The sequence below is a fragment of the Salvelinus sp. IW2-2015 genome, linkage group LG26, assembly GCF_002910315.2.
Source record: "Salvelinus sp. IW2-2015 linkage group LG26, ASM291031v2, whole genome shotgun sequence".
NCBI classification, from domain to species: Eukaryota; Metazoa; Chordata; class Actinopteri; order Salmoniformes; family Salmonidae; genus Salvelinus; species Salvelinus sp. IW2-2015.
Genome location: NC_036866.1, coordinates 47,369,550 through 47,394,728, shown reverse-complemented (window position 1 = coordinate 47,394,728; position 25,179 = coordinate 47,369,550). Strand labels below are relative to the sequence as shown.

Genomic DNA, 25,179 nt, shown 5'->3' with positions numbered 1-25,179 from the left:
ACCTCCCCCCTCCATCTCCCTCTCTTAGGCCTCATCCTTGCTTTCATATCTCCTACATGCCGTATCTCGCTTCTTGGGTTTCCCAGTCCTCTCCACCCGGGGCCCCGGCCCGCAGCGGCTTGCACCTTTGCACGCGTCCCGGGTACGAGTCACCGCCGCTTCCAGGCCGCTTCCGGCCCCCCGCGCGCCCCGGCCACGGGGTGCCCCCGCCTCCCTTCGTTCTCCCGTGCCCTCTCGTTACTGTTCCCCCGTAATCGCCTGTTGGTTCGGGCCGCTGCGCCTCTGGTGCCCTCACTGACCTGCCTTTTTTTTCCCACCCGCCTGCCACTTTCTTTGTGCGCCTACCCCTCCCGTCCGCTATTCTCTCTCCCACTGCTGCCCGTCCCTCCTCCGCGTTACCCTGCCGACGGTGATGTCTGGCACTGCTGCCCACATCCGTTGAGGCCGGGCTTGTGTGCGCGGACACACCCCCCTGCACTCTCGCTCGCCCTGCCTGGACGTGCTGCCCGGCCGGCGCTGTTCCGGCTGACTGCTCCATTCTCCCCATGCGCCCGCGGTCCCACCCGCTGCGCTCTGCATCTGACCACTGCCCACATCCGACCCACCCACCTCCCGTCCCCCCCCCACTGCCCCTGGCCATGACCCGCCCCCCGTCTTAGATTCGACGGGCGGTTGTTAATAGTGGCTGCCCCCCCCCCCACCCCCGCCACCCCTGCCCCGGTCACCCACTCGCTTCCCCCTCCCTTCCCCGTCCCCCCTCGCCATGCCCCGTGGTTCGGTTGACTGTCGTTGACGCCCCCCCCCACACCGCCCCGTGTAGGCTTGGGTTGAACCACCCCCTCCGTCCCCAGGAAGTGCTGCTTCGGTACAGCGCTTGGTCCGTGATTCCCTGCCCTCCCATCTTGTGTTCCTCCTGCTGCCCTCCGTCGTGCCTCTGCCGCCCACTGTTCCTCTGTCTTCTCCCGCCCGTCCCCAGCTACCCTTGCCTTTCCTGCTCCTGGCACTCTAGTCTGCTTCCTGTCGCCTTGCCCGTGGCCTAGACCTTATGTCGGGGCCACGCCCTTCCTCCACCTGGCCCTTCTCGCATCCTCCTTTTGATCACTCCCCCCCTGTTTTGCCTCCTTTCTCACCCCCCCTACCCACCCCATGTTCAGTTTTAATCGTCCCCGCGCCTGTATTTCCCCGTCCACCTCCATGGTGCGGCTGCCTCTGCCTTCTCCTACCCTGCCTGCTCTTGCCATGATTTGGTTCCGTCGCTCTCCCTTCCTCTTCTCCCTTGTGCCTGCTCCCCCCTTTTGTCTGTGTCGCTCCCTCGCTCCTCTCGGCTCCCACCGCTAGGCTCGCGCCTGCTCCGCCCGCCCCCGCGCCCCCGGGTCTTTGGCCGCGCTTTCCCGCGCTTTGCCTTCAAGCTGCCCTCTGGTTTTCGGCTTGTTTCTCCCGCCTTGTTCCGCCCGCTCTACCGGCCCTCCACTTGTGTTTTCCCGTCCCCCCGGTCTCCCACGTCCTTCTGGGTGCCCTCGTCCGCCACGCACCCGCGCCCTCTGCGTCGCTGCTGTTTTACCTGGCCTGCTGGCCTCTGTGCTGCTGATCCCCCTGTTTTCCATTTGTCCTGCCTCCCCCCTCCCTTCCCCGGCCCTGCGTCCGCCCTCCCTGTCCGGCTCTGGCCGCCCTCGGCCTCTCCCTCTCCCGCCTTCGCTCGGCTTGGCCGTCACCCTGTGCCCTGCCTTTCCCACTGGCGCGTTTCCCCATCCGCCGGGACTGCTCGCCCCCGCCCACCTTCCCCCTGGGCCGTGTTTCTTCTGCTGCTCGTGCGGTCTCCTGTCCCTCCCTCCTTTGTGGTGTGTGTGGTGTGATGTGTTAGCTGTGTGTGTGTGTGGTGTGTGTGTGTGTGTGTGTGTGGTTTGTGGTGTGTGTGTGTGCCGTGCGTGCGTGTGTGGGCGTGTGCGATGTGCTTGTGGTGGGGTGTTGCCCACACCCGCCTCCTTAGTTGTTCCTTCTACCCGCTTATCCTCCCTCGCCCGTTCCTTTCTGCCCTCTCCTCGCCCCGTTCCCCAGTTGTTTCCCCTCTCTTTCGTCCCTCTCTTCCCCGGCTTCCCCCCTGTTTTGCTTGCCCCGCCCCGCTGGTTTCATCCTCCAACGCGTCCTTCCTCGGCCTGCCAGTTCCAACTGCGCCATTCCGCGGGCTTCCTCCTTACTCATCTTTTTCGACCGGTCCTGCTGGCCTTGATGCAGCGTTCCACGGTGTCTCTGTATCTGCTCCTGTGCCCGCCTTCACGCCATTTACCCGCATATGTGTCATCCGTGGCTCTCTGAGCTTCGTCGGTTCACTTACTTCTATCCGCGCTCGATCCTGCTTCGCAACCGCCTATACCAGCACGCTCACCGACTACTCGAGACCTTGCGCCAACCATATGCTACCTCCGCTCTGCTCTTTCTATGTATCTCTAGGGCAGTCTTCTTCTCATGATTTACCTCCTTCAGTTCGCCGCTGTTCTTTCCGTTCGCTCTGATGTTGAGTTTTTCCGTTCGGACCCGTCTCATACTTCCCCGGCCGCGGACTTGCCCTGTATACACCACCATGCAGTTCTGTCGACGAAGGAGTCTAGTCCCCACTTAAGGATTTAAGTGGCTGGGCTGCTCCTGTGCCCCCGCTTGCCGCCCGCCCGCGGCTGGCTCCCTACCGCCTTTTATCCCTCTCTTCCGTCCTCCCTCTCTGCCGTCTCTGGTCCTGCCCTCTCCTGCGTTTCCCTGTCCGGCGCCGCCCTTCTCGTCCCGGTTTCTTCTCCCCTGCTCCCACTGCTCCCCTTTCCGGGCATCTTCCCTCCCTCCGCGTTGTCTCGCGCACGCCCCCCGGCGGCTCTTCTGTCTGCCCCCTGGTCCGGCCACCCTTGCCCGGCCGGGCCTGGTGTGGTTTCCTTGCCTTGCCCCCCTTCCCTGGTCTTGGCTCTCCACTTCCTGTCCTCTTGCCAGCCGCCTCCCCCCCGACTGCCTCCTGCTGCTTGCTTCTGCCGCTCCGCCGGGTTGGTCCTGGTCCGTCCCTGGCTGGGCAGCCCGCGCTGCTCGCTGGCCCGTGGTGTTGGCGGCCCGTCGGCGGCCCTCTTCCCTCTGCGTCTGCCCGCCGCTCCCCCTGCCCCCGGGCCGTGCTTTGGGCCCCTGCCTGCTGTGGTCGGGTGACCGTTTCGGCTGGGGCCTGTTCCACGGGTGTCCTGACCTCTCTGGCGGTCCTTCCCGCTCCCCTGGCCCCTTGTTCGTCCGCGTCGGGGTGTTTCCCCCCGTGTCCTGGCTCCCTTCCCCTCTGGCCCTCCCCCTCCCGGTCCCTCCTCCTCCCCGTTTCCCCTTGGCTCGTTCCTCCCCCCCCCTCGTCGTCCCCTGTCCCTGTCCCCCGGTCGTTGCTGCCACTGCGACCCGTGTTATCCGTCACACTTACCTGGCTACGCCTCCCGGCACCCCCTCCTCCCCTCTCCCTGGTTTCTTTCGCCCCCTCCTCTGCAGGGCTTGCCTCTCCTCGTTCTTTTCTTTCCCCCCTGTTGTCCTTCTTTCGTCCCGCTGTCTGCCTGGTGTGTGTGTGTGTCGTTGTCCTGTCCGTGCCCGTGCCTGTGTGTGTCTGTGTGTGTGTGTGTGCATGTGTGCGTGCGTGCGCTCTGTACGCGTGCGGTGTGTGTGCGGACACTCTCCTGTGTGTTAGTGTCTCGCTGGCTTGGTGGTACGCTCGGCCGCCGTGGCTTGTGGTTCGCGTCCCGGCCGCCGTGGCTGTGGTCGCTCCGCCGGTGGCTGGTGGTCGCTCACCCCGCGTGGCTGGTGGTCGCTATCCGCCGCGTGCGCGTGTGGTCAGCTTCGCCGGCACAGGTTGTGTGGGCATTCAGCAAGTGACTGGTGGTAGAATCAGAGGAACTAGTGGGCCTGTGAGTTTAGATCAGACCAGAGGTGCAGAGTGCGATTGGTGTAGATAACAGAAGTGCAGGTCTGGATGGTAGATTAGAGTGGCTGGTGGTAGTGAGGATAGGATGTGGCTAGTAAGTTGTGTGTTGGAATGTGTTGTGGCGTGTGGGATAGGTGTGTGTGTGAGGATTACTATTATTTGGATTTTAATTTAGTGTAGTTGTATTTAATGTTAAGAATAAGTGTTTGAAGAGGAGGGGAAAATCCTGGGGATTTTTTAGTAAAAGGTTAGGATTCTGGTGATAGTAGCGTTTTTGAGTTCTAAGATAGTGCAGATGATAGAGGAATCAATTGAACGTCGGCCAAGTTTATATAGCTTTGCCGAGTAAAGGAACTGTTTTTTTCTAAGTACAAATTTATTGTTAAACAAATAAGTCTTGGAAAAGTGCTTTGAAATCTAGTTTGTGAATGAAAAAGTAATCTTTTAACAAAATTGTTTAAAAGATGATATTTTATTACTAATTACTCTCTAAATTCTAGTGGTCAGAAGTTAATAATAGTTTGATGTGTTTAAAAGTTTGGAATTACAAGAAAATTATGTCATGGTTTAGAAGATAATGATGGGATAATATTGGAATCATTCTGAGTAATTGAGGTTGTAATGTGGAGTGTATTTCAAGGAGATAAATATGTATTTGATTGATATGGGAATTTAAAAATAGGAAGACCGTAGAAAAAAATTGTGAATCAACAAGTACTGTTATAATTGGAGATTTATAAAAGATTGAAGGTAAGTTAATCCGACACGTAAACTAACTAGTTACGAAAGTAAACAAGAATGGAATAGAAGTAGAATGTCGTCTGTGTAGGAAGGGTAGACGAAGTTTGTTATAGAGATGAAAGTGACTTTGGGTGAAAAAGCTGAAAATAAATAAAAGAAGAGGGAATTGTGAGATGTGGGGAAGGTAAAAAGTATGTATATCAAATAAGAGTAACTATATAGAATAAAATGAAAGAAAGAGAAAGAAGAAATGTAACCACGAAATACGCAAAAGAAAAAATGGTTCAAATCATGGAAAAAGATGAAAATTTGGAGAATTGGTTTGGTTCTGATGAGATAAAAATGAATTGTTTGGCGTAATGATGTATGTTGGAGGAAAAAGGGGGGAGGTTGAACAGAGAAGAAAATAAGTGAAGAAGAGGGCGTGGAATGTTGTGGGGGTGTTTGCAACTGAGGGGGGATGGGTGAATTTAAAAAATAGATGCATAGAGGGGATTTTTTTTTGTTGATATGCACACACACACACACACACACACACACACACACACACACACACACACACACACACACACATTGGAGAGGTTGGAGCAGAGGGTCTGCAGTAGTACAGCAACCTAATCCATTCACTCACCTGCGATCTCTGAGGGGTGGTGGTCTGAGTCCAGTAGGGTGCGGAACCTCCTGGCCACTTCTATCTGTCCTGGATGGGGCCACAGGGCGTGGATATCTGGAATGATGGAGGACTGAGTTAGCATAGCATAAGAACATCAGTCTCTATCATGATGTTTTAGATCGGCTGTTGTTGTTGGCAGTTGGTAAGAGCGTTAGAAATGCCAAAGTTGTGGGTTTATGTCCCGCAGTGATTACTTACACACACTAAGGGCTAGATTCTAGATCCATGCTAACCGACATCCACATAGCGGTTGTTTTGGCGGTGTCGGAGGTGGAACTGCACTAGAGCTGTCAAATCCACAATCCTTGCATTACCTTATCGCGGACACTGCTATTAGATGCAACAAAACAACACCCAACATTATATCCAACAAATCCCATGCAGCCACCAAAATTTGTGATGTTCTATTGTCTACACCTCGATTAGACTGATATATAAATCCTCCCATTATAATGAACATGGAAACATGCATTATTTAATCAACAGAGCCKACACTTTCTATTGACGTTTTGAACTTCTAACGAGGTAGGGATAATAAGGAAGGGAGTGGTGACACACAAGAGCAGACTCTCAACGATTTCACAGCTCATACCACAGTGGCACCCTCAACACCGCCGAAACATACGCTATACGGTTGTAGACCAACTTTGGTTCTGATTGATTCGTAGTCTAAAAGTGTATGCACTAGGGTTGAATGGCGGAAACCCGATTACCGATATTTAACACCTAAAACCACTCCTTTTTTCCCGGGGTAAGTAACTGTGAGAAACCAATAAATTATAATMAATTATTTATATCAACAGCATGACATGAAATGGACGTGTTAAACACAGTGTTTTTTAAAATCCAGTTGGATAAACACTCCAAACAGCCTACCCGACTGCTCGCATGGTCCTAAAGCACACTGTTGCCTTGTTTTGTATCACAATCCAATGATAAAACTGGGGGGGGGACAAAAATGCAATTTTTGATTATGGGGGGGACATGTCCCCCCTGTCCCCAGTGAAAGTTGCGCCCCTTGTTAAATTATATGAAATGTCTAAATTTAGCTTCTCTACAGCCTTCTCTCTGCATGACCAATCATCAATGCTCATGGTGGGGACAGACAGCCCATCTCGGTATGTACCGYAGTTCTCAATGCAAGCAGACCTATCATCTCATCATGGTAACTTTTTGTTCTTGTGACAGGTAGGGCTACATTTGCTGCAGCATAGCGTATGCTACAGTAATATAAGAAGTGAATGTGGGTCTAATTTACACATCTCCATCTGGCTATCGGGGGTTACCATATTTTTTTATTGTAAAGATAATCGTTTTAATTGCAGCTGCAGAGTTTTAAAACAGCCTATCACTTGAATATTGCTGCTTTAAATCAGAGCATGCGCGAGCAGTCTCTCTCCATCAATTCCATTCAAATTGCATCCGAAATAGATAATCCTGTTCAAAACGTATATATATATATATACAGTATATGTCCTAGCCTACCTCTTTCAGGTAATACATTCAATGCAGTATTAGCCTTATAATTAGCTAATTAATGATGGGTTACGCATAATAAGCTTCTAACTTACAGTCTCTGTCTCTTGCGCAATACGCACGTACCTGTGATCTGCTGGCCTCTCTCTTTAAAAAGAAAAATGCTCCTTAGCTCTTGGAGTCCCATGCAGGAAAAGCTAGACTAGAATAGCTTGCTGGACCTTCTTTTTTTTAGCATTTCTTATACCAATAGATTATTCGAAAAGGGACGCAAGCTCTTGTTTTCTGAACGTTAAATACAGCAGCCAACAGAACTCACGGGTAATTTGAAAGAAGAGCGAACGCGTGATGGCGGTAGGCTATGGCAGTTATTTATTCAGACCCATTCAATCTTCGTGAAGAGAAGTGAAAGCCGTCTGCATCTAATTCTAGTCATATATTATTTAAGCATGTCATTAGAATGATCAAGATAARGACAACAAAACGTATTTCATTTAACTGTTGAAAGCGAGGACGGAATGAGCAACAATAGAGAGAGAAAGGAGGTAGGCCAACAGGCCCTTTTTCAAATTAAAATCTAATTTGCTAGCCTAAACTTGTAACTTTGTAGGCCGCATGTGCTGCACCAGAATCACATGTTCTCTCAGCTTTATCATGGTTTAAACAAGGTGCATAATTCCAGTCCATATAATACAGTATAATACAAACCATTACAGTAMTACAGTTCACACTCAAAAAGATTAGCCTACTGGAGCTAGTTTCATTTATTTACCCAAGAGAGCATWGAGCTAGCTAAATCTATGGGCTTTTATGTTTTTCTATCGTGAGTAATGTGCAGTAGCCTATAAGGCTAGTATATAACACACAGTATGTATTGGATAAAGGCACAGTCACAGTTTGTGCTTTTTTGGGCTTGTGCTCATAACATGTCTTTAATATAGGGCTCATAAAATGTATTTAATGCATCAGGCTCAGGTAGCATCATGCTTGAATGTCCGATCAAAGCTCTAATCMAATCCAGACATAGGTCTAATAATATGCTTTGGAATGACATTTCTGGTTTTGGCAGGAAATTCTGGGTTACCCAGGAGGAGAGTGATCTATTCTCGGGATGGAACATTTGTAAAACACATGGAAAATATTCAACCGTAGTATTCACTCACTGTACTCACTGGTCCGATTTAGCATCTCAGCAGGGCTAACTGTAACCCGTAACTCTAGATTTAACCCTAACCCTCCCTGCTCACCGCTGTCGAAGGCCTTAGAGGTCCCCTTGAGCACTTCCAGGGTGATAGCAGCCATGATGTCCGCCTGCCTGGCGATGGCCAGCCAGTTTTGTGTTTCTTTGATTTCTCTTGTGTCACTACCYCTGTTCTGTAATGCCAATTGTGACAACTATATAATATACATTGTTTGTCATGTAATTTGTAATGTCTGTTATGACTATAATTCATTTTTTGTGGACCCCTGGTGGTCATAAGGCATCAGCTAATGGCGATCCAAAGAATAAAGAGGGGTAGAGAAGAGTGGAGCCATAAGAAAGGAGCAGTGAGTGGACCACATAGCTCAATACAGAGTAACATGGGAATGTTGTAAAAACAATGGGAATGTTATACAGAGTAACATGGGAATGGGTAGAGTTGACTTGAAGAGAGTACACTGATCCAACACAAGTCACACTTGTGTACTATTGACAAGTCAAACATTGGTGTATTATCCCATCAACAAACCAAGCCGGAGTTGGAGACCCATGTTTGGGAGCATCAAAGACAGAGGAGGCTGGTGGGAGGAGCTATTGGAGGACGGGCTCATTGTAATGGCTGGAATGGAATAAATGGAACAGAGCCAAACAGAGACCGAAAAACAGCTTCTATCTCCGGGCTATCAGACTGTTAAATAGCCATCACTAGCACATTAGACTTGAAATCACTGGCCACTTTAATAAATGGAGCAGATCAAATTGTATTTGTCACATGCGCCGAATACAACAGATGTAGACCTTACAGTGAAATGCTTACTTACAAGCCCCTAACCAATAATGCAGTTTTAAGAAAATACAAACCAAAAAAAAGTAAGAGAAAAAAATAACAAATAATTAAAGAGCAGCAGTAAATAACAATAGCAGGGCTATATACAGGGGGTACCTGTACAGAGTCAATGTCAATGTGCGGGGGCACCGGTGCCGAGGTAATTGAGGTAATATGTACATGTAGGTAGAGTTATTAAAGTGACTTTTTTCTTGAAAGCAGGAATCAGGAGGCTAGAATTATGGTCAGATTTGCCAAATGGAGGGCGAGGGAGAGCTTTATATGCGTCTCTGTTTKTGGAGTAAAGGTGCTCTAGAGTTTCTTTCCCTCTGGTTGCGCATTTAACATGCTGATAGAAATTTGGCAAAACGGATTTAAGTTTCCCTGCATTAATGTCCCCGGCCACTAGGAGCGCCGCCTCTGGGTGAGTGTGTTTTTGTTGTTGCTTATGGTGGAATACAGCTCATTCATTGCTGTCTTAGTGCCAKCCTCTGACTGTGGTGGTATGTAACACAGCTACGAAGAATACAGATGAAAACTTTCTCGGTAGGTAGTGTGGTCTACAGCTTATCATGAGATACTCTACCTCAGGCAAGCAATAGCTCAAGACTTCCTTAGATATCGTTCACCAGCTGTTATTTACAAAAATACATAGTCCACTGCCCCTTGTCTTACCAGGCGCCGCTGTTCTATCCAGTCGGTACATCGTATAACCAGCCAGCTGTATGTTGATATTGTCGTCGTTCAGCCACGACTCTGTGAAGCATAAGATGTTACAGTTTTTAATGTCCCGTTGGTAGTTTAATCTTCCGCGTAACTCTGYGATTTTATTCTCCAAGGATTGCACGTTTGCTAGCAGAATGGAGGGAAGTGRGGGTTTATTTGATCGCCTACAARTTCTCAGAAGGCAGCCCGCCCTTCGGCCCCTCTTTCTCTGCCTCTTGTTCACACAGATAACGGGGATCTGGGCCTGTTCCCGAGGAAGCTGTATATCCTTCGCATCGGGCTCGTCAGAGTCTGCCTTCTTCTTYGGCGCCATCTTACAGTGATGTGGCTTACGTATTTGGCGTTGGCTCATCTACTCTTGGGTGACCACATCTTGCCTTCTCCCAGAGTCAAATGAGAGAGGGGGGGCAGATCTCCACTGGCACCAACTTTCCCCTTCTCAGGGACGAAGGACAGGCAGGACACTACGAGGACAAACAATCAGAGTGGTTAGAGACAGACCCCACTCAACAAAGTTTGTTTTATTCAAAGATCCTTCTCTGACCCATTTAATGGAAGCAATGGAACCAAAATAACTAACAGAACCAGTGGAACCAAAATAACTAAAGGAACCAACAGAACCAATGGAACCAATAGAACCAATGGAMCCAATAGAGCCAATGAAACCAATGGAACCAAAATAACTAATAGAACCAATGTATTGAACCAATGGAACCAAAATAACTAATAGAACCAATGTATTGAACCAATGGAACCAAAATAACTAATAGAACCAMTGGAACCAATAGAATCAATGGAACCAATCGAAGCAAAATAATTAATGAAACCAATAGAACCAATGGAACCCAAATAACTAATGAAACAAACAGTACCAATAGAACCAATGGAACTAATGGAACCAAAATAACTAATGGAACCAACAGAACCAATAAAACCAATGAAATGTAGGCTACCCCTGAGGTCAGACTGAGGTGAAAGTCAGGGTTAAGGAGTTTACCATTGAAGGCCTGGATCATTCTATGMAGGGTTTCCAGGGAGATTCCACTGTATCCTTTAGCAAGGACATTAATCCTCAGAGCCAACAACATCCTGGTCCTCTCTGGGTTGCCCACACATAAACACCAGAGTGGAATGGGAAAGTTTAAAATCACTGATGTTCTGTCCATGGTATAGACCAGACCAGTGAAAATAAAAGTGAATATATAAGAATGGATATGTGCATAGGGAATATACAAGAATTACAAAAATAMATAATTTGCATGAATTGAAATCAGGTTTTTGAGGTATGTGCTTTCTTAGTGGAAAACTTGGACCAGTTAGATATCAATACATGTACTGTAGCTATGTTATATATTAGGTCACTAACCTGCAGAGTGTGATCGCAMCAGATTCTCCTATARCTCCCTATGGGAATACAACACATGGCCACATAGTAAGCAAACAATGCACCAATGTCATCATAAAATATTCAGTGAAAAAGGAGAGAGTACTGTACTTGAGCTTGTGGACAGGAATGACAGTCCGAGTTAATATGCCAAACTCTTTAGTGGTTCCATAGACAATCAGAGAGACAGAAAGATGGTTGCATATAGGTTAATTCTCTGATGACAGTGGAATTTGTTGCATTCTATTCCTCGGATAGCTTTAATCTTGTGAGGACAGACGCTGGGAGACGAGAAGCAAGTACAGGGAGTGGATATTTAATGAATAACCGACAAGAAACAAACAAGGACAGCGTCTGGACAGGGGAAACATAGCGACATTAACGCTGACAAACGACTGTAATTGATACGCAACAAATTATTTGATAAAGGTTTTTAGTTTATTTACCAATTTTGATAAAGTCATTGTCTTCGAGGACATATTTGATGGGTGATGTCATCACCGCCCAACAGCCCCTGGCCTTGCACCTCCTCGCAAGGAAGCGAATGTCTTTCACCGCCTTCATGTCCCGGTTGCCCGGCATGTTCTTGGTGTAGCGTTTGAGCGCCTCATACCCCAGCCATTGGATGGTGAAGGGGGACTCGCCAGCCATCTGTCCCGAATGTGAACAGCATAGCGAGGCGCGTCACTTAGGATTCCGTTACTGTAGTAAAATGATTCCCTAGCGTCGCTATCCAAGGTACCAGGTTCAGGTTCAGGGGGCAAAAGGCAACAGCAAATCACGCCTCATTGTTTACCTTTCTCCATGGTGCGGTGGAATTGACTGGATTCAAAGAAACGTTTGGTGTGCTGTATATTTTCCATAGATCCGTGGTAGCCTACTGCCAATGGCTGAAGCTTACATGTAATAACAAAACCACCATGGTCATTTTATCAACAGGTCAGTTGAAATTGTGGGCATTGCAGCCATTTTTCTCGTTTTGTAGGTGTCTCTAATATCCACCTATTTATTTTGTCAGTCAAGTTCTTGCTAAATAAACATATCATAGTTGAGGGTTATCTTCCGGTATTCCTATTCTTCACATAGGTTCTGTTTTTGGGAAAAAACATGCTTACAGGGAATATGTTATCAGGCTTTGACTCCAAACCCCATTAACCATGATTTCTTCAAATGTTGGCTATGGTTTTCAATAGGCTTGCTGTCACGTATTAAATCGATGTTTGTCACAGAGGATGACTAGACATTTGCCCAACGCACCAACTCTGGTCTAAGCTAGTTCCAAAATCAATGTATCTGCCCTGACAATTATGCACCATTACGCACACAACATGGAGCAGCGGACATTGTGTTAACGTGTTACTTTTAAATCAGTGTCAATAGTAAAGAGTAAGGCCTAACTCAACAATCTATTCACTACAAACTATCCCATTTTGCCTCAGTAACTTTCTCTCTCGCACACTCATACGCTTTAGAATTAGCCATGACGTCACTTGAAATGTAGAGTAGTTGGAGAGTTACAATATTGCCATGTGTGTTATAATCGAAAGCTACTTGTTGGCCATCGGCGGGTAGATAGAGAGAGATAGAGAGATAGAGAGAGAGAGAAAGAGAGAGAGAGAGAGAGAGAGAGAGAGAGAGAGAGAAAGGAGGAGAGTAAAGCGTGTTTACACAGACGGTGAACCGCCTGGGGAATCGTAGGGGAGAGGAAGTCGGCCGGCTCTCTGTCTGCCTGCTCCAACTTCCTGCAAAAAAAAAAAAAAAAGCCTGGATCTTATTTCAGTCCAGCAGAGCTGTGTAGCCTAACTAGACGACAGTCAGCATGGAAAAACAAGGGATCATACCAATTTAATCATAAAAGTTTTGTAAGGAGGGGAAGGAAAGGCAAGCAAGATATCGCAGGTAATGTGAAAACAAGGGATTTGCGTTTATTATTAGGTTATTATGKTTTTTTTATGGATGGCTTTGATAGAGAAAATGGGACATATATTTGAATGTGAGTGGTTGAATTAGGTATTAGGTCTCTGTTATTGTAGATGATAGCCTATATTTGGTGTGAGCAGGAGAATGACATAGTTTGTTTGTAGCCTAACCAAAGTTCGACGGACATAAACTTGTACGTAKTGTTGCTGTTTATTCACATTGCTGTGTATTCATATTTATTCAACTGTAAACTCAATGTGCCAGAGGAAAAGTTTCTGGTTTGTCTGGTACGGAGTACACCACATTTCTAAGAGCTTCCGGTTTGAATCTGTCTGGTAGTGAACATCTTGAAAATGAATCAGTAAGGCCGAAAAAGAAATAGACAGTCTTGGAGAGTCTGCTTATTTCTACTCCGTATAATCCTATCTCCCTTGTGAATTATATTTTAATAGTCTATTCTAAAGGAAGAGAACGAGACAGACAGACATATAAATATATCATAAAAAAAAGGGGGTACAACAGCGCTACCTAGATTCAACTGAACATACAGCAGCTTGTGCTTCACCTTCTGAGGCTATGCAAAGACTACGGCGCTTGCTCGCGATGTCTGGTTGGATTTTCCAGCGACGGACTGTGAATGTGAACAGGAAGAGAGCAGATTTAGTCATGGCTAAGTAATGTCTGCACACAGCACCTAATCACATTAGGAGTTTCCGTTCCCCAAACACTGGATGGCTTTGTACGGCGGCGCACCAGCAGTGTGACTTTTCAATCGTAGGCGACACTCTGAGCATCTGCAAAARAGGCAAAGGATATTCACAACTCACAGCTTTGTGTGGGTGGCTAGGGTGAAGGGACAGGGGCTGGCTGTCGCAATTGTCGCATCAGAGACGGGGAGAGAGAGAGACTGGGAGACCGGAGGGAGAGACATGGGAGAGAGAGAGGAAGACAGAGAAAGAAAGGGAGGGGGGACAGGGGCGTTTTTAGAACATGTCATTCATGTCAAAAGTGAAATAAAAGACGATTAATTTAGTACACAAGAACTCTGACTAACCAGCAAGAGCATGACTTATGACAAAGATGTCAGATGTGTTGTAATGAGTGCTGAGGTGATGTGGAAAGTACAACTCAAATAACCTTGAACACAGAACACTCTACCAAACAGTAATGTGTTGTCTCAGTACATGTCCCAGGGGTGGAGTGGGAGGACAGTTTGACTTGATCTCATGACCCAGGCAGAGTCGGAAGTGGAAGAGGATTGGGGAAATGCACCTCATAGTGCGTGATCCCCCACTCCCTACCATACATATGCCCTTGAAAGTAGAATAGGAGGAAGTCCTGACTTTGACAGTTTTGTGTGTTTCACATGGCAGATAGAAAACACTAGGGATCGATTGTGCCAGAAACATGTTGAATCAGCTTTGACGGTGTGTGTGGGGGACGGTTTCAACCTGGTCTCAGAGCATTTCATATAACTCTGTATGTAAATCTGAGAAATGCCATTTAGTATGATATGTTGTGTTTCGTATGGTATGTATTCATTTGTGGATGTCCATCACCCATTTCGTATGATATGTTACGAATTACAATTCGTATTATGTTGCAAATTTGCAAAATATGTTACGAATTTGCGAAACATAAGATATGTTACGATTTAGCAAAACGTATGATATTTTACAAATTCTAGCTAGGTGGTAACTTTAGCTAGGCTAGGGGTTAGGATTAGGGGTTAGGGTTAATGTTAGGGTTTAGTTTAAGCGTTAAGTTAAAGGGTTAAGGTTAGGGGAATGGTTAGCTAAAAGGGTTAAGGTTAGGGTTAGGTGAAGGGTTAGCTAAAATGGTTAGGGTTTGGAGAAACATGCTAAGTAGCTAAAAAGTAGTAAGTAATTAAAAAGTTGCTAATTAGCTCAAATGCTAAAGTTGTCCGTGATGAGATTCAAACTCACTAGACATTCGCGTTAATTGCCCACCTATCCACCCCGACCAACCACCATACTTTCGTTTTTGGCCTTAAGTAACCATCTGTCTTATGTWACCATACGAAACGTAACATATTTACTAAATGGAGTGTCTCAGATTTACGTACAGAATAATACGAAATGCTTTGAGACCAGGTTGGGGTGTGTGTGTGCTGTGTGTGTGTGGTGTGTGTGTGTGTTGGTGTGTGTGTTGTGTGTGTGTGTGTGTTGTGTGTGTGTGTGTTGGTGTGTGTGTGTGTGGTGTGTTTGTGTGGTGTGTGTGTGTCGTGTGGTGCGTTGGTGTACAGTGTCTTCAAAAAGCATCAAAACCCTACCTTTTTCCACATTTTGTTGTGTTACTGCCTGAATTCAAAATGAATGAAACTGGCCAACACACAATACCCCATCATGTCAAAGTGGAGTAATGTTCTTCTATATTTTTTACAAATGAATTAAAAATTAAAATCTGAACTGTCTTGAGTCAATTAGGATTCAAACCCTTTGTATGGCAAACCTAAATATGTTCAGGAGTAAAAATGTGAATAACAAGACACATAATCATTTGTATAAACTCAATCTGTGTGCAATAACAGTGTTTAACATGATTTTTGAATGACTGCCTCATCTCTGTACGACACACGTACAATTATCTGTAAGGTCCCTCAGTCAAGCAGTGAATTTCAAACAGATTCAACCAAGGTATTCCAATGCCTTGCAAAGAAGGGAACCTATTGGTAGATGGGTAAAAAAAAAAGCAGACATTGAATATCCCTTTGAGCATGGTGAAGTTGTTCATTACACTTTGAATGGTGTATTGATACACCCAGTCACTACAAAGATACAGACGTCCTTCCTAACACAGTTGCCGGAGAGGAAGGAAACCGCTAAGGGGTTTCACCATGATGCCAATGTTGACTTTAAAACAGTTACAGAGTTTAATGGCAGTGATAGAAGAAAACTGAGGATCGATCAACAACATTGTAGTTACTCTACAATACTAACCTAATTGACAGAGTGAAAAGAAGGAAGCTTGTACAGAATACAAATATTCCCAAACATGCATCCTGTAAAGTAATACTGCAAAACATGTGGCAAAGCAATTCACTTTTTGTCCTGAATACAAAGTGTTATGTTTGGSGCAAATCCARTACAACACATTACTGAGTACCACTCTCCATATTTTCAAGCACAGTGGTGGCTGCATCATGTTATGGGTATGCTTGAAATCGTTAAGGACTGGGGAGTTTTTCAGGATAAAAAAGAAACGGAATGGAGCTAAGCACAGGAAAAATCCTAGAGGATATCCTGGTTCAGTCTGCTTTCCACCAGACATTGGGAGATGAATTCCCCTTTCAGCAGGACAAAAACCTAAAACACAAAGCCAAATCGACACTGGAGTTGCTTACCAAGAAGACAGTGAATGTTCCTGAGTGGCCGAGTTACAGTTTTAACTTAAATCTGCTTGTAAATCTATGGCAAGACCTGAAAACGGTTGCCTAGCAATGATCAACAACCAATTTGACAGAGCTTGAAGAATTTTGGAAATAATAATGGACAAATATTGTACAATCCAGGTGTTCACASCTCTTAGAGACCTACCCAGAAAGACTCACAGCTGTAATCGCTGCCAAAGGTGCTTTTACAAAGTATTGACTCAGGGGAGTGAATACTTAAGGAAATTAGATATTCAGTATTTAATTTTCATACATTTTCAAACATTTATAATAACAGTTTTCAGTTTGACATTATGGGGCATTGTGTGTAGACGGGTGACAAAAAAMATCTATTTAATCCATTTTGAATTTAGGCTGTACACAATTTTTTGGGGAATAAGACAAGGGTATGAATATCAAATCAAATCAAATTTATTTATATAGCCCTTCGTACATCAGCTGATATCTCAAAGTGCTGTACAGAAACCCAGCCTAAAACCCCAAACAGCAAGCAATGCAGGTGTAGAAGCACGGTGGCTAGGAAAAACTCCCTAGAAAGGCCAAAACCTAGGAAGAAACCTAGAGAGGAACCAGGCTATGAGGGGTGGCCAGTCCTCTTCTGGCTGTGCCAGGTGGAGATCATAACAGAACATGGCCAAGATGTTCAAATGTTCATAAATGACCAGCATGGTCAAATAATAATAATCACAGTAGTTGTTGAGGGTGTAGCAAGTCAGCACCTCAGGAGTAAATGTCATGAATACTCTCTGAAGGCACTGTATGTACTATGAACATGTGTGTATACGTGTGTGTACGTATGTGTGTGTGAGTAAGTGTGTGTGTGTACTATGTTCATGTGTATGTACGTTTGTTTGTACGTACGTGTGTCTGGGTGTGTATGTGTACGTGTGTGGTGTACAGTACGTGTGTCTGGGTGTGTATGTGTACGTGTGTGGTGTACAGTACGTGTGTGTGTAGTTGAGAAGGCATTAATTGATCAGGGTCACTGACATTTCACTTTTCTCATCACAACAACAATCAGTGAGTTTGCCTGTCTCAGCTGTTGAAAGAGAGACAGACGAGAACAATTTCCCAGGGTCATGTCCAAAAAGGCACCCAATTCCCTATGAAGTGCACTACTTCTGATCAGACTAGTCTGTGTGCTAGTCTCGGTTCTACCAGGCAGACAGGGGCTCATAGGGATACACATTCCTTTACTAAACGACAAACCCACCCTGGTCTCTCTCTCTTTCTCTCTCTCTGGGCCCGTCATACTTCCTGTAGCCTCAGCCAGGTTGGACCGCACATACTTCTGGTTTGAGCTGTTGTTCCTACTTTTCTTTTTCTTTTTCTCTCTCTCATCTGCTAGTCTGTTACTTTACACTACACACTAATCAGTACTGTTATATTCCACACTATGGCTTTTCTTTACATTACAAATATCACAGTACAGGCCACTACAATSTAATACCACAGATAGAACAATGAGCCAGATATTTCACCAGAGTTATAGATGTGAAGCATCCGCTTGGCGTTTACACTCACTACCAATTATGGTAGTGAGAGGAAGCCCAGTGCCCRGCAGTGGGAGAAGATGGAACGAGATGGATTTTGGCCGACGTTCTGCACATTTTTCTCATCGATGAAACATCTGATCTCAATACACTTTTCTGTTCCCMAAACTAGAATCTGTTATGAACAGAGTGGATTAAGTTATGTAGACTTTACCCTTTGCCAAAAATTGCGTTGTTTAGAAGGAGTGCACAGGCGAATTGAGTTATTGCACACGCGGACCTCACAGAGGAGGTGTTCCCTAACGGAAATATACAGGCGCGTGTTATAATGCGCCAATAGGAWCTCGCCAGCTCGTGCTTGGCTCTGCCCACTGTGCCCATTGGAAACAGCAGGTTATGGTCTATCTTGTTTGAGTCATAAAGAAATATGTGGTAATMCTTTAGGTGTACAATACAGTAAATGCTTATTGATCCATTATAGAATCAACAGAAAATGGTATTTTATACATAGAATCCTTACAGTGGCTGGCCGTCACTCTCCGGTGGCTGGCCGGCTTATCTAACCTCCAGGCTACCGCTGCCCATGAACAGTACCGTAACCCGGGTCCCATGTTGATGATGTCAGTTGTGTTTGAGAAAGGTCCCCACTGGCAGACAGTTCATGTCCCTCTAGGTGTGAACAGTGCCATCACGTTGCGGCAGTCCTTGGAACGGGCCAACAATTGTTGATGTTGGTGATGTTGATGTTGATGTTGGTGATGTTGATGTTGATGTTGGTGATGTTGTCGCAGTCCCATACTGAGGATGTCGGGTGTGTTCTTCTAACCACGGCCCTTATAACCCTTGCTGTAGGTATGGACAGCGCCATCACGTTGTGGCAGTTCCTGCTGCAACTTCTCCTGGACCAGAGCCACAAGCACCTGATCTGCTGGACGTCCACTGACGGAGAGTTCAAGCTGCTCAAGTCAGAGGAGGTGGCCAAGCTGTGGGGGCTCCGCAAGAACAAGACTAATATGAACTACGACAAGCTGAGCAGAGCCCTGAGATACTACTATGACAAGGTGCAATACACTCGCACTACACTTACACATAATAACACTACCCCGACACTACACTAACTGTACTACACGTACATAACACGACCGACATGAACTATGAGAAACTAACCAGAGAGCTCATATACCACTATGGCAAGGTAGAATACAATCATATCACAATGCATTCTTATTACAAAAAAAAGGATTCTCAAAAGGTTCTTTGGAGAGGTTCTTTCATCCAGATTATTTGTTTGGTTCTAAATAGCACCTTTCTTTCAAACAGTGTACTCAAGCACACACAAGTATCTATGATATTTTTTTTTTTTTTTTTTTTTTATAAACTTTTGGGTCGATGTGACCTTTCTCAAAACATTACTTGAGTGAGCCCATTCACATCAGTGTTAAACACTCTCACATGGGGGGACAATCTCACTTGGTTGTTCTTCTTTTTCAACCAAAGATCCCCACTGGGAGATAGTTCCACTTCCTCTTCTCACCTTACCAACAGCACAGCCATATACAGTGGTGCGTCTCTCGAACACACGTACGGGCCATTTTGCAATCATTTTGGGTGGCTTTGCTAGAATATTTCRATGACAGAAATGTGGTGAAATCAAAATGGCCCCCGTCGACACTGAACATTCAGAGTTCTGTAATTCATTGACAACAGAAATTGAAATGTGTATGGTTGTTGTCGGCGTATAAATGTGTAACAGAGCTTTTGATTATTAACGAAGGAATAGGATGTATGAAGAAAATGCGAGGTAAATCAGGGGCTCATTTGAAGGTTCAACCTGCACACTAATCCCACCCTCCTCTCTGTTCCAGAACATCATCAAGAAAGTCATCGGACAGAAGTTTGTCTACAAGTTTGTCTCGTTCCCGGAGATCCTGAAGATGGACCCTGCGGCAGTAGAGATGGGCTTGACGTCCGGCATGGTGACCCTCCATGAGGATGACGTCCAGGACATAGACGTAGAGGAGGATGAGGAGGAGGCACAGCAGCAGAGGAGAGCCGTGGGGGCAGCGTTGGGGGCGGCTGCTGCGGCTCAGCAGGCTGCGTGTCGTAACGACTACCTCCGCTCTGGTCTCTACTCCTCCTTCAGCGTCAGCTCCCTCCATCATCCTCCAGAGGAGCTGCTCAGAGCCTTGAGGGAGAGGCAGGAGAGACAGCAGGACGAAGCCCGGTCCGGAGTCATCCGCTTCGGGGCTGGTACCACAGAGAGAACTCCGCCCTCACCCTCCCTCATCAAGCCTTCATCACAATCCTTCAGCATCCACAGTCCATCGAAACCCTCCCCCCTCCACCACCATCACCACCGGCGCTCCCCGTCCGCCTCCCCACCCAGCCCTAACCCCCAGCCGGGACCAGGGCGAGGAGGCTGGAGCCCAGAGGCTGAAGAGGAGGAGGGGGAGGACTCTGACCAGGGGGCCCAGCCCTTGAATCTCTCCTCTGGGCACAGAGAGAGAGAGAGGGCCCTGCAGCCTCCRGAGAAGAGGACCAGYGGTGGTAGTAGGGGTAGTGGTAGTAGTCATGGAGACAGGGAACATGGACTCCCACCCAAAACAAAGAAGCCCAAAGCCCTAGAGATCCCTGCCCACTCCCTGCTCCTGACAGGAAGTGACATTGGCTCCATAGCTCTTAACAGTCCCGCCCTGCCGTCCGGGTCCCTCACCCCGGCCTTCTTCACTGCACAGGTGAATTCTACTGCTATAWAGCATGTTATAGGCTACTTGGCAGAAGCTTTTATCTAAAGCGTATTGTGTTGCAGTGATTTTCTATTTCCATCTCATCTGTACTGTTGCCTGTCTGGCCGTGGGRGGATGGGCATTATATTTTCTCAATTGTCAAAAAATAACTGAAAAAACTGACCAGGTAGAAGCCAGCCTACTCTATTAGAAAAAAAKAGTTCCAAAAGGGTTCTTTGGCTGTTCYCATAGGATAATCCTTTTTGGTTCCAGGTATAACCATCATGGGTTCCAAGTAGAACCCTCTGTGGAAAGGGTTCTACATAGAACCCAAAAGGGGTTCTACCGGGAACCAAAAAGGGTTCTTCAAAGGATTTTCCTGTGGGGACAGCCGAAKAACCCTTTTAGGTTCTAGGGATCACCTTTTGTTCTAATAATGACTTTCCAATATTATTGTTTTCAGTCTTTTCCAATCAGTGTAGATTAAGGAAATGAGACGAGGAGAGGACATATTTTTTAGACAGAGGAGAAAGAGCCATGGATCTTATCCAGACCTGAGGTCATCAGTCTCCCTAAAGTCCAGCTAAAGTAGCAAGGCTCTGCCACTGGCCACAGTCTGGCTCTGGAAACACTTATAGATGATATGGGCCATGGAAGATCCTGGGCCACTCTTCAGTACAATTTTATTGAGCGTACTCTCTGTTAAAAAGTTGCATTCCAACTCAAGCAGCATTGAAAATCCACATCACAAAGACGCATTTTTTTTTACAATGTTTCTTTTTTGTGAAAAAGTTATCAGTATCCCTGCTAGGCCACATTTGCATCATCATTACAYCAGAACAGAAAACTTCTGCACACAGTGAGATACAGCCTATACAGCAGGRATCATCAACTAGACTCAGCCACGGGCCGATTTTCTCATGAACGGCCAGAACAATTACAAATCATTTGTAGGCTGCAAATTGAAGCCCAAAGAGATATAATGTTTGACTAAAACGTAATAATTTCAAACCTTGCTAACATTTGTATACAATCGCRTGTCTCTTTATTATGTGGGGAATTCTTGGCAACCGATTTCTTAAATKAATGTCACTTGGAGATTATTTCCTGGTGTTTTTACAGTTGTTTTTGTCCAACAATGAAAATTTAATTTAAAAAATTTTTAAATGAAGAATTGGGGGGCCAAATAAAAACACCCACGGGCCAAATTCGGGCCCACGTGCCGCCAATTGGGGAACCCTGCTACACAGCAACAACAGAGCTGAACAACACCAACAGTTTATTGGGGTGCAAAGTGAGATCAGAGGGAAAAACCCGAGATTTACACAAAGCCTGTCCTCATTAGAGAGAGAGGGAGCGAGAAAGAGAGAGAGAGAGAGAAAAATGAGAAAGACAGAGAAAGAGGGGAAGAGGCCCTAATTGATGCCATATGCTCCAATCATTCCATTAATAGTGAAGGAAAAATGCAGGCAGACCAGGCAGGGTCCCTCTGCTCTGCTCCCCCAACAAAACAGGCTTATTTCTCTCTCTGGAGGTGAATTAATTCAAACATATGGTGCTCTCTAGCCTCTGCAAGCGTTCCAAGGAAGGGCTGTGATGCCTAAGGAGTGAAACCCTAATCCACAACAATCACCCCTCTCCCCACTACCTCGCCCCTGTATCAAAAGGAGAAACCACAGACATTTGTTTTTGCTGTTCATAATAACACCAAGCTGAGAGAAATTACCATTTTAAATTTCAGGATGTTTTCACATTGAGTCACCTTGTAAAAAAAAAAGTGAATACTACTTTCAAAATGTACCAAGCTGAGAGAAATTACCATTTTCAATTTCAGGATGTTTTCACATTGAGTCACCTTGTAAAAAAAAAAGTGAATACTACTTTCAAAATGTACCAAGCTGAGAGAAATTACCATTTTCAATTTCAGGATGTTTTCACATTGAGTCACCTTGTAAAAAAAAAAGTGAAATCTTTACTTTCAAAATGTATTATACCTCAAGTGAAGTTTTTTTTATTTCAAACAGTTGTCATTGCAGTTACTACCACTGATCCAAATCTCACATACTCTTTACTATCTCTGCACCCCCCTCCCCCTCTTCCTTCTCCCTCCCTAGACTCCGTCTGGCCTGCTGCTGGCTCACAGCCCTCTGTTATCAGGCATCCACTTCTGGAGCAGTCTTAGTCCCATAGCCCCTCTGAGCCCTGCACGGCTCCAAGGACACGGATCTCTGTTCCAGGTAAGCANCTCTGTTCCAGGTAAGCAAGAGAAGGGAAAGAGGGGAGAGGAGGAGGGAGAGGGTAAGGAGGGAGAGCGATAAAGGAAGGGAGAGAGAGCAGCCTGTGTCCTGTAGCCACTCTGAGCCCGGGCACGGCTGCAAGGCCATTGATCACTGTTCCAGGTAAGCAAGAGAAGGAGCGAGGGAGGGAGACGTTAGGGGAAAGAAAAGAGAAGTGCTGAATGGACCGTTTGTTCGTTTACTGAAGCTTGTTTGTTTATTCCTGAAGACTTGTTCCTCTATCTGTTGACATTCTCCATCCAACAGCATAGTGTATGCAAATGTGTGTCAGGCAGAATAAATGTCAGCATTTCTCTCCATGTCTCCCTTTCTCAAAACCCTTGACCTGCCCTGGTAATATTAACACGTAACGTTTTCCACGTTCCTCTTCATCCATTTGATCTCAAGTACACTTACCTGTAATTCCACATTCCAGGTCATTTTAAGATGTTCTATTATGGGGTACTTAGTGTGTGTGTGACGTAGACAACAAGATGAGGCGASATGAGCGGTCTTTGTTACTGACTGAGTTTGACTGCAGTAACAGAGTCTGACCTGGCGAGGTGTGTTACTTTAGGAGAAGTTTTCTCGTCTCTCAAGTCAGTATACCTCCGTCCAGCGGTTCCGGAGGTGTCCAGTTTCAGGACTCTGCAAATGCAGACAGGGAGAGGATATCCTGTGAATACTTCCTGTTTGAGCCCAAGGGAGCCGAGGCAGACTGAACAGTGTGGACAGGTTTCTGAGGGGGCGGATCCTGGACCACATCCAAAATGGAACCCTATCCTCTATATAGTATGCTACTTTTGAAMAGAGCCTTATGGGCCAAAAGWAGTGCATTATGTCGGGAAGTGTGCCGTTTGGGAATGTAGGCCTGCTCCTCATTTGTGCAGCTAGGCTGCTAGCTAGCTCCCTCTGCTCCCATCAACACACGCACACAAGCCTAAGTGGCCTCTTTATGTACAATGCACTCACTTCTCCCTCTATACAGCCTGTTGTGGTGGTAGAAACGATCAGAGAGGAGTGAGAAGGGAGGGAAGGAAGGAAGAGGCACACAGTGCATAGAACAACAGGAAACCGGGAAACTGGACCAGTGACAACACGACAGTTCCTCTCGTGATAGGAGCATTGGCAGAGAGACCTGGCAAAGGCTTCTGTGAAGTGAAAACATTGTGAATTTGTTGGAAGATATAAAGCACTCGAGGGCAGCATTAAATACAGTGTACAGGCCTCTTTTTTCTTCATCCACACTTCTGTTTGCCAAGCACTAGTTTTAGAAAGTTTGGGATGTACAGCATACTGACACTTGAGTAGCATTGGCTGAACCCCCCCCCCCCCGCTCTCTCTCTCCACAGTTTCCCAGTCTAATGAATGGACACCTCCCGGCGCCAAACCTGGATGGGTCCCCCTCCCCCCTGCTCCTGTCCTCTGCCAATCACAAGTCCTGATTCAGACTCTCAAAACCCAAACCAGCCTGTTGGTTCTACTTTGATCATCAAGCATCTCTTCTCAAAGGACTCATCATTAGTCTTCTGTTTATTTACAGGCAAACTTGCTTTTGATTTTGGGGGGTCTCAAAAACTCCACATCATCCACCTCTATAAGTAGTAGTATTATCAGCATCTTCATCGTTAGCCTTCAGTTTCTGCAAAATTATTTTACGATGTAAATACTCATGATTGACTCTGCATTACATGGCATGTTGACCTCACTTTTTATTGCACTTAAGTTGGTTAAAGTTCCAGTTGCGTCGTTGAAAGCACTTGGTTAAAGCCATTACACCATGAGGTCTGTGAGACCTCTGGCGTGTTATAATTAAGTACACTTCCACAGCAGGACCCTGTCCAAGTGGACAATGGTTAGGGTTAGCCTGTCTCTAAGGTCTGTTTGTTCCATCTTGACAATGGTGTGACAGCGAAGAAGACGGCAAGACAGCACAAACAGGTCTAGGACMAGGCTAGTTAAGCATAGCTTAGCGATGTTTAACAACATGTAAGACAGGATCCACATGTCAGCTACCAACTTCCCTCTCCAAGCACAGGGCTTGGTTGTTTTAATCTTGTAAAAATGATATTTCTTTTTGTCTTTTTTATGATCTTCATAACAGAATGTGAAACATTGTTTCCATTGAATTGTATTATATGCAGTGTGCTTTTCAAATAGTACCAGCTGTGCCTTTTCAAAATGTTCAATTTTTCCTCCTTAAAAAAGAAAAGAAAAAGTTCTATAAAGAGGAGATTCCAAATCAATGAAAAAGCTTTGTAACACTTTGTAATGTTTTTGTTATGCAGTATATATTCTGTATCATTTTATATGGGTGAAAAGTGTTGTTGTTTTGAATAAACCTGAGGCATTGAATGCTGCAACTCTGTCTGTCTGTCTGTTCTGTTCTGTCTGTCTGTCTGTCTG

General features: G+C 45.9%; 2 protein-coding genes across 13 annotated transcripts in view; one reads left to right on the top strand and one right to left on the bottom strand.

The window, feature by feature from the left end:
- The window catches only part of LOC111952933 (uncharacterized), a 23,076-nt gene extending 11,205 nt beyond the window's left edge, over nucleotides 1-11,871 (bottom strand). Inside the window, exons 1-6 of one of the 12 annotated variants that reach the window (XM_070435337.1) lie at nucleotides 11,393-11,458; nucleotides 11,058-11,103; nucleotides 10,929-10,966; nucleotides 10,560-10,720; nucleotides 9,512-10,026; nucleotides 5,292-5,387 (exon numbers count right to left, since the gene is read on the bottom strand). In XM_070435337.1, the coding sequence (XP_070291438.1) occupies nucleotides 5,292-5,387; nucleotides 9,512-9,914 (499 nt within the window). In that variant the 5' untranslated portion in view covers nucleotides 9,915-10,026; nucleotides 10,560-10,720; nucleotides 10,929-10,966; nucleotides 11,058-11,103; nucleotides 11,393-11,458. The other 11 variants (XM_070435338.1, XM_070435333.1, XM_070435334.1 and 8 more) reach the window with 11 other exon arrangements.
- Nucleotides 11,872-12,597: 726 nt separating this feature from the next.
- On the top strand, nucleotides 12,598-25,136 carry LOC111952932 (ETS domain-containing protein Elk-3). Its single transcript, XM_023971958.2, has 5 exons — nucleotides 12,598-12,845; nucleotides 18,624-18,832; nucleotides 19,637-20,506; nucleotides 22,612-22,734; nucleotides 24,126-25,136. Exons 2-5 carry the CDS (start codon nucleotides 18,626-18,628, stop codon nucleotides 24,216-24,218), a joined length of 1,293 nt encoding a protein of 430 aa, XP_023827726.1. The 5' UTR covers nucleotides 12,598-12,845; nucleotides 18,624-18,625; the 3' UTR covers nucleotides 24,219-25,136.
- Nucleotides 25,137-25,179: the final 43 nt, after the last annotated feature.